Genomic DNA, 12,500 nt, shown 5'->3' with positions numbered 1-12,500 from the left:
ACACCGGTAACGTTCCTCGACCTGAAGGACGGGTCATCCATGGATGCTGACTTGACAGACTTCGACAAGATGTTCCTTCTGCTCCTGGGTCAGCAGTCTAGGGATGAACTTGGCAGCAACACGATTTAAATCACATGTGAGGATCGCCTGGACTGTTCTGTACGACACTACGACAACAGCAGCAATGTTGTGGATTGTTCTCCGACAAACATCATGCACAAGTTGCTGAATGGTTTCGACATTATCAGGAGTTGAGCTTGTTGAGGGTCTTACTGATCTTTTGTCATCTTCCAGTGATGTTCTTCCACGCTTGAAGCGTTCATGCCACTCAAAACACCTCGAATCGGAATAAACTTGCTGAATCATGGCAAGCGTGTCTGCGTCAGATTCTTCCAGTTTCACACAGAATTTCGCATTCACTCTTTGCTCTAATGTGCTCCCTATGATGAAAAAATCAGAATAGCACCAGTTGCACAGCTCCCGATGTACACAGGACGATGTCTTTTGGCACACTGACTTATGAAGATCGGTGCTCTCTGTGTATTCTGCTGCCATCTGCTGGCAAAAATCTGTTATTTACAAAACTAGTCTAGAAACATTTTTGCTTTTGGTTTCTGGTGCTCTAGTGTCCTTCCACAATCCAATGCAGGTTACGTAAACTGGTATTTACAAATTTTCCGTAGTGTTTGTGTGGGTGTGTGTTTGTGTGTGTGTGTGTGTAAGAGAGTCCTGTGATGGATTGGCACCTGTACACAGGATAGAGCGGTTTAGAAGATGCTGCTGCTGCTGCTGATGGTGATGATGATGACAAGCTACATGTCAGTAAAAAAAAACAATAATATTCATAATTTACAAGATATGTGAATATAGATATAGATATAGAGCTAATAATTTTATTGTAGTATCGAGTTATGTGATTGGACGAGAGGCATTCCATGAGTGTCCACCATTTCTATGAAATATTATCCTCACCCTTTGGTAATTCCTTAATTCCAATGATTGAATGTATACAGTACAAAAACAATAAACCTCAACAAAAAATTGCGATATGTTCTTGAAATCATTTAATACTTTTTTGATGGACATAAATAACAAAAGGATATTTTCTTGAAGCCCAAGTGATTTCTATGAAGAGATACAGTATATAAATGTCCTTTTGGGTGTCTATTTTAAATTAAACTGAAATGTATCTTTGGTGATGAAATGATGAATCACATATGAAAATTCCAGACACAGACTAAAAAAAAAAGATCGATTTGAATTTATTTTTAGATCTATGAACCCTCCACCAGCCTCCTGTAGGAATTCCCGTATGTTGAGTGTTCTGTAAGAGGCTTAACCTTTTAATAAGTCGAGTCTATCATGCAGCATTCATGTAGTCCATCTGGTACTGGAGTGGGTGTAGGCCTACTTTATGGATATGTGTGTGTGGTGTGTGTGTGTGTGTGTGTGTGTGTGTGTGGCTTTTATTTCCTCTAAATCAAACATCATTACTGAGAAACAACAGCAGCATTAAATGTATCAGCAGGGATTAGAAATATAATACGATAAAAGTGATACTTGTGGCATTTTAAAGGTTTTTTATTATGAATTCATTATTTAATAATTCCTTAGTTTCTATTTTAGGATTTAACTGCACTTTGGTCAACTGTGTTGTGTGCTCCATAAATAAATTTGACTTGCCTTGACTTCCTTCCTTCCTTCCAGCCTTATTTTCCTTCCTTACTTCTTCCCTTTCTTCCTTTCCCCCTTCCGTCCTTCCTTTGTTCTCTTTTCTTCCTTCTCCCCTTTCTACCTATTATCTTTCCTTCTTCCCTTCCTTCCTTCCTTTTTTTCTTTCGTCTTCCCTTCCTTCCTTTTTTCTTTCTTTCTTCCTCCCTTCCTTCCTTTTTTCTTTCTTTCTTCCTCCCTTCCTTCCTTTTTTTCTTTTCTTCTTTCTACCCCTCTTTCTTTTCTTCCTTCCTTGCTTACTTAAGTTACACACAGGACATGTTTTTAGAATAGGAGAGCCATGAGATTATTTAATAATTTATATATTTGTTTGTTATTATTTGTTGTTTTTATTATTTTTTTACACTCCTCAACTGCCTATATTTCACCAGTGATTTTAGTTTTCGCAGCCCTTCCAGTTCCTGGTTTTTGTTCCATGCATCATTCTGTATGAACTCTAGAGACTGTTCTTCAAAAATATGGGGAGATCTTTCAGAAAGCCTCAAACTGAAAACTACACCACAGTTACTGAATCACAGAGAGCGCTTATTTTTCCTCATTCTAATGTTTAATTTGAACATTAACTGAAGTTGATGCTCGACCTGCATCCGCATTATTTCATGCACTGCACTGATGACACATGGTTGGATGAACAAATCAGGTGTTGGAGCGGTCAGTGAGTGTAAACAGAACCAGCTGTTCAGCCAGTGCTATAAAAGTCCTCATTGTAATTAAAGTCCCTTAAATTTTAATTGCACTCATGTCTAACCCCCCAAAAAAGTCAAATTATTGCTATTACATTATAAGCAAAGAAAACAACTAAGGAGATTCATAAAAATGACTGGGTTAATTAAACAAACCCATAAACGTGTGTGCTGGCAACACAGCATAGGTCAAAAATGACTACATTAATAAATTGAAAAAAAAAAAAATATATATATATATATATATATATATATATATATATATTTTCCTATATATATATTTTCCAATTTATTAATGTAGTCATTTTTAACCTATGCTGTATATATCTATATATATCTATATATGTATATATATATATATATATATATAACCCCCCCACTGGTATAGCCAATGAGTGAGTACTGTTGCAATAACTGACCTTTAAAAGCTGAAAGTGACTGACCCCTAGTGATCACACTGTAATCCTACACTCAAAAAAACCCACATCCTAAAAACCTGTTAAACTGCTCCAGGGCCGTCCCGCTGCAGGGTTTGGTTTCATGTCTATAATAAACTCCGTCCTGCTTCGACCTTTTATACATGTATTATAAAAATAGGAATAAATAAACACAAGGAGACAGAGGGTTGCTTCTGCAAATTTTTGTATTTTGCTTCATTCTAACTCTACTTTGGTATAATATTGACAGAAACAGACAGAAGTTTCGAAGCACAGAGAGAGAGAGAGACACATGCAGCAAGAAAGCGAAACAGTGCCAAAGTTCAGCATCAGGTCCACAACCCCCACCGTAGGCGCGTAGTGAATACCAGAGCGCATCAGAAATATAAAAATACATCCTCCATATTTACAGATAGAATCGACCATCAATGTCATATGTACAAAAGGCAATAATCAGGATGAGGACACAGGCGGTAACAACAATAATCACACTGAGAGGTCGAGGTTTTTTAAGCATTTCATCCATGTATCGTTATTAAAGCAAAATCCAAGACAACCCTTTTAACTCGGAACCAAGTTGATCCAGGCTTTAGCCCTAATGGACTAATGTATTTATGAAGACGCAAAGTTACTGAAAATGTATACTGTACACTGACTGAAATTTAGCTAAATTAAACAGAACAAAGTTGGAACTATTGGATAAACTATAGCGTTTATAGAAAACACACTGAAATCACGTCATGGACAGCAGCTTGATGTGGTTCATCATCTTATTAACAAATATCCGGAATTTGCAGATGTTACAAGGCTCACGGCTGCATAATTGTACGTAAGATTGTAGCTACACTGTTATTTCATTTTATTTTATTTCAAAAAGACAATATTCTGCAAGAAAGAAAGTAAGGAGATAACTATTCTAACGGCATTACTGCTGATTGTCCTGGTTCCAACCACCCTATATACAAAACTTTCTTTTCTTTATACAGAATAAAGATAACACAAAAACTGTTTAACAGTTATGACAAAGAAAGATCATGTAAATTTTTACATCATCCATAGCAATTATTAAAAAAAAAAAAAAAAAAAAACAGAACACAAACTTTAACTTTTTTTTTTTTTGCATAAAATAAATATGCTCTTTTTGGAATGCTGACAATACTAGAATATATTATGGATACTTTAAATTCAGTACAAATGCATCTAGATCTTTGAAAAAATTTAAAATAGTACAAAACAAAATAAACAAACATAATAAAAATACCTTTATTAATTCTCAGTAAGCTATCTAGGAAGGAATCGAAAAAGAGAAGACTGGAGTTTAAGAAAATAGTCAATCTTAAATATGACCATGTGGAGGGAAAAAAAGAAAGAAAGGAAGAAAGAAAGAAAGAATTCGAAGGCACTTAAATCAATTCGTTTTCCTAGTGCAAAACAAGTGCAGTCCAGCTTTAACTCAATGCATCAACTGTTCTTAGGTGGGATTACAATTTACAAACACTAAAAGGAATTACACTGCTGGTGACAGATGAATGTGGCGCCAAAAGTATTAAACGTGACATGGGTCCACGGGCGAAAGATATCAGGATATACTGTAGATGTTCAAACGAATCAAGGTGATTAGCTGCTTTTTGAGAAATACTCACATTTCTGTTTAGATTCATGCTTTAACGAGGTAAAAGATCTGGGAAAAGTCTGATGGAGTGAAATTCTCAGAGCCTGAGCCACGCCCAGTCAAGCTGGACCAACATCATGCCGTTTGTATTTAACACTTTTGGCCCATAAAACAAAAAGAAATGACGCTCAGAACATCAGGGACCTGTGATTACACCACTACTGATTTTTTTTTTTCTTTTATCAAAAGGGAACAGAGAGGAAGAAGAATCTTAGGATCTTAGACAGAATACTACTTTGTTATGAGTGTAGACAGAAGAACGGCTCCTCTTTAGCCCTCCCTTCTTCCGGATCGTTCTCCCATTCGCCTTTTCTCTCCTCTCTGGGATTATCTTCTTTTGCACATAGGTGTGTGTTCAGGTTGCGTGTCTGAGAGTGGTGTATGACGTCTCGATGACGGGGTTTTGTGGGGGTGAAAGAGTGGTAACACTAGGGAGCGCCACTAAGGGGAGGGCCTAGATGGCGTGGGGGTCAGAGGTCAGCGGAGGCCTGCGTGACGTAGGCAGCTCCGCTCAGAGGGGTTAGAAAAATTCAGCCCCTCCGTCAGGATCATGCTGTCTGAAAACAAAAGAAAAGATCATATTGAGGTTGAGAAAAGTGTTTTGAAAATAATTAACAAATGTGAGTCCAGCGCAGTGGCAGCTGCTCTAAGACTACAAGGGAGGCTCCGCTTCCTCTACTATGTCAGAAAATAAATGCTCATATATGCACTGTCGTATTTATATTGGTTTTAATAAAAGTGCGCTAGAACGCGTTCAACTTCATGACTAGCTCGTTCAAAATCAGGTATTTATCGTAGATTGTTTAACGCAATTTTCTTGTCATACATTTCCGTGCAGCACAGCGCGTTAAACCCTTCTGAAGCCCAGCTTCACTGGAGCTCTATGAAGTATGGACAAGCACAGAGGAGCTTTTTTCACTGCAGAAAAGCTGGACGGTAATTGGATAAATTCACCAAAATCGTCATTCCAAGGAAGCTCAGCTTCTCTGGGAGTGAATGGAGCAGTGGGCGGGCCAGGACGCTGGGCTGCTGCATGATGATTGGAGGCGCTGTTTAAAGGGCGGAACCCCTTTTTTGATTGACAGCATCTCTTAAGTATACACATCAGTGCTACAGACATTCGAGTTTAGTCCCATACGGATTTGCAGGTGAAGTGGTACGAAGAACTGCTGCACTCCGTATTGTTTACTGGTGATATAAACCATTTTTGCTTGTACAAATCATTCTTTAAATAATAAAAAAAACGTATTATAGCGTTCTTGACTTTGCTCCTTGTTTCAGCATTGTAAAGTTAGTTCGTTCATAAAACGTTCGTTCCCTTCCTCGTGGAAGGGAAAACTAGCCAGCTAGCAAGCTGTGCAAAATGGCAGATGCAGACGGTGCTAATATTGTTGACTTGCTTTTGGCAAAACCATTTAGTAGTCTTGCTTACAAGGAGAGACTCAGAATTAAATAGCAGGGCAGACCAATGCTCAAGATTGATCTGGTGCAAAAATCAGGAAAAAATGACAGGTCTTTTCAGCTCTCCTGGTATAACAAGGTGAAGTGGCTGACTGAAAGTGCTGTGACAGAAAATGTACTGGTGGCCATGCCTCTTGACGAAACCTTCTCAGGGAATGGGATGTGTTTGGTCAAACATGGGTTTTGGGGATCTGGGTAACTTTGACAGGGCATACAAAAGGCATAAAAAGTGCAAAGAACATGTGAGTTCATGTGCAAGGTTAAGTTGTCTGGGCAGGGTCAGGTTTGAACATGCAATCAATGAAGGTCTTCGCATTCAGGCAAAACATAATGAAACAGTAAAAAAAAACAAAAAAAAACAGGGCCTTCCTAAACCGTCTAATTGATGTGACTTCCTTGCTTGGCCGTCAGGAGCTGGCATTCCCACTCAATCCAAAATGACTTGATCTCTGCTCTCACAGCCACTGTTTCTGATCATATGAAAGGTGAAATTCAGACTGCTCCTTTTTTTTTTTGCATGGCAGGTGGATGAAGCAACTGAAGCAATATCTTGCCGTGCCCAACTGTCTGTCATTGTTAGATATGTGGATAGTGCAGGTAAAATTCAAGAGTGCTTCATTGGATTTTTGGATGTGTCAGGGGGTCAAGATGCGAACATGCAGAGCTACAGTTTTAGAGAAAAACTTGTGGCACAAACCTACGATGGGGCTGCTGTCTTTGCTTCATCTCTCAATGGCCTACGGGCCAAAGTTAAAGTTATAGCCCCTAGTGCAGTGTGAGCATTGCTATGCACACAAAAAGGATGACTTTTCTTGAGTCTGCAGGGTCTTTAAGATTGCCCAGAAACGCTCCTACTCGATGGAATTTCACATCACGCATAGTGAGCACTGTGGCAAACAATTATAATGGCCTCCTGCAGACTTTTGACAAGATTACCCAGGATGAGAGCATGGATGATGACACATTAGATGCTGCCAAAGGCTTCATAATGAAACTGGAGGACTTTGAGTTTGTGTTCATGTTGTACACATACTGTATGAACAAATATTCTCTGAGACAGATATTGTCTTTGATATTGTCCAGCAAAGAAAAGAAATTGTGTCTCTCCTTGCTTTTGTCAAGGAGAAGAGGTCAGAGGAGGCTTATCAAGCAGTTTATTCAACAGCAGCAAATCTCGCAACACAATGGGCCAAGATCGTTTGAGCAACCTTGCTCTCCTGGCCATTGAGAGGAAACTAAGTCCCTGGAAAAGACGACCAATTGGTCTGACAGGGTCACTGACCATTTTCTCCAAAAGGAACGGAGGGCAGAATTTACGTACAAATATTTTATGATGAAGGCCTAATATGAGCTTTCCCTGTTTCAAAAGCTAGCAGCCGCCACTGGTCCAGCGGTACCCCAGCATACGGACACATTTTACTAATTGTTGCCTTAAGAACTGAAACTTTGCAAGAAATTTGCCTCTGCATTTGAAGGATTTTCGGCATATGTGTTAGCATCAGGCAATTGAAATGATTTTACGTTTTTTTTTATGCTTTTTTTTTTCCATTTGGTGCAAGATTTAGTGAAGACGTAGCACCATGGCTTCCAAGAATGTTAGCAAGGACGGTAGCAAAAAGAAAAGGAGCCACCTTCGGTTGTGGCAGCCGGTGCCAAAAGGAATCATAAATTAAGATTAAGCTAGGTTTATTCTCTTTTTATTTCATATTTAATCTAATTTACATGTCTTTTCTAAACATTCTAATTGTTTTTATATGCACAAATATGCTTATAATGTTGGAAATCAGTAATATTGGTAATATTTTTGGGTGGCTGGAACGGATTATTTGCATTTACATTATTTCCAATGAGAAAATGAGTTTTGCAATATGAAATTCTGATTAAATGTGAGATACCAGTGTATTTATTAATACAATATTACAATGCTGACTACTGTGTGTGTGTGTGTGTGTGTGTGTGTGTGTGTGTGTGTGTGTGCTCACCGTGTATGGTAGTGTGGTTCTCGGTGGAGGAGGGGGGTGCCACTGCTGTTCTTGTTGGACTGTGCTGGGTTCAGGTAGGTGCTGATGTGAGTGTGGATCTGCTTGTGGGTCTCTTTTAGGTCCTGTGTGTATGGCTGTGGCGCCCCCTCCCCCGTCTTTACACTCAGCAGGCTCCTGTGGCTGTTCTCCAGCGGGGAACCCTCCTCATAGAAGAGCAGGCTGCGGGAGCGGACTGTAAACACACACACACACACACACACACACACACACACACACACACACACACAATAAGAGCGTAACTGTTAAGAGTGTTACTGTGTTAAAACTACAGTGTAATTAACTTGTGCTAGTGCTAGTCTTCTTATTCTTCTTAATATCATCATCATCAACAATAATGTTACTTTGTTTTTTTTGTATTATTCTATAATTCTATAATAATTATAATTATATAATTAATCTATTTTTTTAAGATTAGTGCTACTGGTAGAAAGATTTTTTCCGGGCATACTTTGCATTAATGCATTATTGGTAAGGTTGCAGTGTGTGTGTGTGTGTGTGTGTGAGTGTGTGTGTAAATGTGTGATTAATAAGAATTGAGTTGGGCCTGAGCTGATCTTCAGTTACTATGGCAACACAGCCAGCCTTCCTCAAAATGGAAGAGGTTTTTGAATAGCGGAAAGATTATGTTCAGTAGCAAGTGTGTGCGTGCGTGTGTGTGTGTGTGTGTGTGTGTGTGCATTTGTGTGTAACTGATGAAAAAGAAGGCTGGTGAGGGTTGTGGGTTCATATCTCAGCGTGAGACATTCAACATTAATCAGAGAGTGAGAACAGAGCCATTGTGCCTGGAAGTCCCAAGATCTCAGTACTGGGACCAAAGATAGAGAGAGGGAGAGAAATAAAGAGCAGCAACAAAATAGCCAAACAAAAATAGACAGTGAGAGAGAGAGAGAGAGAGAAAGTAAGGAAATCAGACAGACAGAGATAAGGGAGTCTGCATTCTGTTAGACAGTCTGATGTGTTGTACGCACTGTACTGTCAGTAATCTAACATCCTGACGGGACACATACCCTGGCTGGTGGTGTAGAGGTGAGTGGCGGGAGGCGGGCTGGACTTCACCGTGTGTGATGGTGAGGATGAGGTGGAGGAAGAAGAGTAGAGTGAGAGCTCAGGCAGGCAGGGAGCGATCGAGCCCAAAACCAGCACAAAACACAGCGCCACCACCTGGCCGAGAGGAGGAACCACACACACGGTGAGAGCGCCGCTCCGCCACAACCAGCTAATCTAGAGTCAGTGTGACACTCACTCCCTCGCTCACTCGCTCACTCACTCACTCACTACTCAAGCGCACTCACTCTGTTTACACCCCTTTATTTCATACCAACGTTAGTATCTGTCACTGACAGGAAAAGAGGTTGTAGAAATAGTTTTTAAAATAATCTGATCAGCTTTAATGTAATCAGTGATATTATTATTATTTCAGGTTGGAGCCGCGTAAATGTCAGCCTAAATAAAGTTTAATAAAGTGTCTTAAAATTATCAAGCGTATTAAAATTCACTTAAAACCACTTCAGCGCTGTTATTTCAGCCGTCAAAATATGAACTAATCTCAGTAAAAATATTAACTTTAGCTTTTCTAATTAATATCTACTAGTGCAGGTGTTTGTTTACAATGAGCAAGTAGCGCATTAGTAGATTATTTTAAAATAGATTATTAAATCCGGCACGTTCTGTAACTGTCCATAACATTGCTTTTACTGCAAGTACTGCAAAACATTTCCATCCAGCGTTTGATTTAAGACACGCCCACAGTTGGGCGCATGCACAGTTCCATGTTAAAACTTTTGGTTTGTAATCTGGCACATAACTGCTCATTCACTTCTATTCAACATTTCCATTTCATTAATGTCTAAAAACCGATTCAATTCTGTCCAGCCAGTTTTGCGTGATGTTGTGACGAAATCTGGCAGGACAGACATACAGACATGCAGACATACATCCTAACAGACAGACAGACATGAAACGTAAAGATATCATTGAAAGAATGAGTTCTGACCGATGTACTGACAAAACTAAAATACACTTGATAAGATTTCTTTACAGTCCATACGCACACCTTACAAATACTTAGAGTCTCTGAGCTCTTTAGGGTCTTTTAAGTTAGTTACTTGTAAAATACCAACTATAGAATTTATACAGTATTAGCATTCAAGTGTACAGTAATATAATCGTCAGAGATTTATGATGTCAATTATGGTGAAGGACATTAATTACAGACCTCATGCTTATATGTGATTAATATGTAGTAAATACTTGTGTGTGAGACAGAACCAGAGAGAGAGAGACAGGGGGGTAGGACTTTGTTTTATGCGAATTTAAAATTGGGGTTGTAAAATGAAATGAGATAGATGGATAGACAGACAGACAGACAGACAGACAGACAGACAGATAGATAGATAGATAGATAGATAGAGGGATAGATCACACAATGAAAGGGGAATAACTGATGACAGTGAGTGTGTTCTTGTTTCTTCGAGCTGGTATTTGTTGATACTTCCTCAACATAGTCCAGCACACACACACACTCACACACACACATAATGTGACTTTTGCTTCTCCCTTTATACAAATGCACCTAAGATCTTTAGGAAAGGAAAGAAGAGTAAGACAGGGCGTACCATGAGACAGGTCCCGGTCTGTGTGGAGGCCATCTTACAGGATCGAGGCACTTTGCCACTGACCAGAGCCTGAAGCTTCTGCAACTGCTGCAGCAAAGACCTACAGAAAGAAAAGGTAGAGTGTGAGACGGGTATATCGCATGTCTGAGAGTCTCCGTCTGTCTTTAATTAAGTTAGGAGTCTGTTAATCCTAATTTAATCCCATTACAGTAGAAGGGGACGGAAACTAGGGATGGAAAATTTGAATCATTTTAGTGACTCGGTTCTTTGAATCTTTTTTTGAATCATTAAGTTAATTTCGTTCTTTTGATCAGAAATAAAATAAAATGTTACATTTTCAATAAACAGACACCCAACACATCTACATACAAAATTTAGGTTTATAGATCCAGTTATGCAAATATTACGATGCAGCTAGGAACATAGAATGAGCAGCTCACCTCTCATATCTTCTAGTCCGAATCGTTCGTCCTTTTGTATCTATTGCACCGCATAGCGTCTATGGGAGTGACAAAAGAACGAACGATTCGGACCGAAAGACTCGAAGGTAACTACTCAGTTCTGTTTCCTGTACATAACCTACAGAGGTTTTGCGATGCTTCGCGCATCAGGAAATGAGTGAATTACTCTCCGAGACTACTCGTTCTTCTGGTTCATGAACGACCCATCACTACATTCATCTTGTAATGAAGGTGCACATGAAGACACATTCTGATCTGTGTTAAAATACACATCATTCCATCTGTACTTTTTCATTTTAACTGATCTAGAGGCGACCATATCAGCACGATTTGTGTGTAGACACAATTTTACAGCGCTCTATGGTGTTCAAGCAGCACAACTACAAGAAAAGAACAAAGTCCTGGGAGATTCCTTCAGAAGTGAGAGAAATCAATCAGGAACAATAATAAAAAAAAAAAATTCTTAAAAGAAATCTGTCTTTCTCTCTCTCTCTCTTTATATATGAATATAAATGAGCGGTTATAAGATTCCTTTCTTTTTTTCATTATAGGGAGTTTTTCCTTACAGTTTGGGCTCGTTAGGACTCAAGGATATTAGTCTATAAGTCTAGGAATAACACTGAGTGAGTCTGTTTCCATTTAAACCCCATCACTCTCTCAGTCTCCCACTGAAACCCTGAAACCCACTGTATCTTCTCTCAAAACACATTCAGCAGCCAAGACATATTCTTCTCCCCCTTCTGCTTGGTGCGTGTGTGTGGGTGTGTGAGAGAGAAAGAGAGAGTGTGTGGTGCTTTTAAGTCTAACTAATGTCCTGTTACACAAAATATCTCCAATTTGGCCATACAGTGTACACTCTTTATCCAAATCAGATGTGTATATGAATCCCCCTCACCCCAAAGCGGGAACTGAACCCAGACCCTATAGGTGCAAACGACAGTGTTAAACACTGAGCCACCATCCCACCTATCAGAACACTTCACCACATTTCTTTGCTTTCTTCTTATTACACAACTAAGAGATAAAACTCTTTAAAGTCATAATGTTTCTGTTTCTTTAAATATTTTAATATTTGTATGTAATGCGGTATGATATTTAGTTATGCTGTATCAAATGTGTGTGTTTACATTATGCTTATGCATGGTGGTTGAATCTCGAAGTCTAACAAAATTAACAGAAATTTGCAAGGCACACTGGGTAACTGGGTGAAGTCTTCACTGCTTTTAAACTTGCAAGTTGAATAAACTTTACTCACTTCTTTTCATTAGTAAAGTGATTGCAGTACCATCATAGGCCACTGGGGGGCTCTAGCTGCCCTATACACAGTTCCACTCACTTTGCATCAGTGTACAGTATTAACACATTAGTCACCAGAGTTAACTTTAGTGAATAAAAATA

General features: G+C 39.1%; 1 protein-coding gene across 1 annotated transcript in view; it reads right to left on the bottom strand.

Annotated features, from left to right (window-relative positions):
- Positions 1-3,056: 3,056 nt before the first annotated feature.
- creb3l1 (cAMP responsive element binding protein 3-like 1) overlaps positions 3,057-12,500 on the bottom strand; it is a 41,237-nt gene continuing 31,793 nt past the window's right edge. The window contains exons 9-12 of the mRNA XM_053491432.1: positions 10,642-10,741; positions 9,034-9,187; positions 7,967-8,198; positions 3,057-5,080 (exon numbers count right to left, since the gene is read on the bottom strand). Of these exons, the coding sequence (XP_053347407.1) occupies positions 5,044-5,080; positions 7,967-8,198; positions 9,034-9,187; positions 10,642-10,741 (523 nt within the window). The 3' untranslated portion in view covers positions 3,057-5,043. The remainder of the gene's footprint in view (positions 5,081-7,966; positions 8,199-9,033; positions 9,188-10,641; positions 10,742-12,500) is intronic.

This window comes from Clarias gariepinus, chromosome 3, assembly GCF_024256425.1.
Source record: "Clarias gariepinus isolate MV-2021 ecotype Netherlands chromosome 3, CGAR_prim_01v2, whole genome shotgun sequence".
Classification (NCBI taxonomy): Eukaryota; Metazoa; Chordata; class Actinopteri; order Siluriformes; family Clariidae; genus Clarias; species Clarias gariepinus.
Note: the sequence above shows the minus strand (reverse complement) of the source record. Positions and strands in the feature narration are given on the sequence as shown.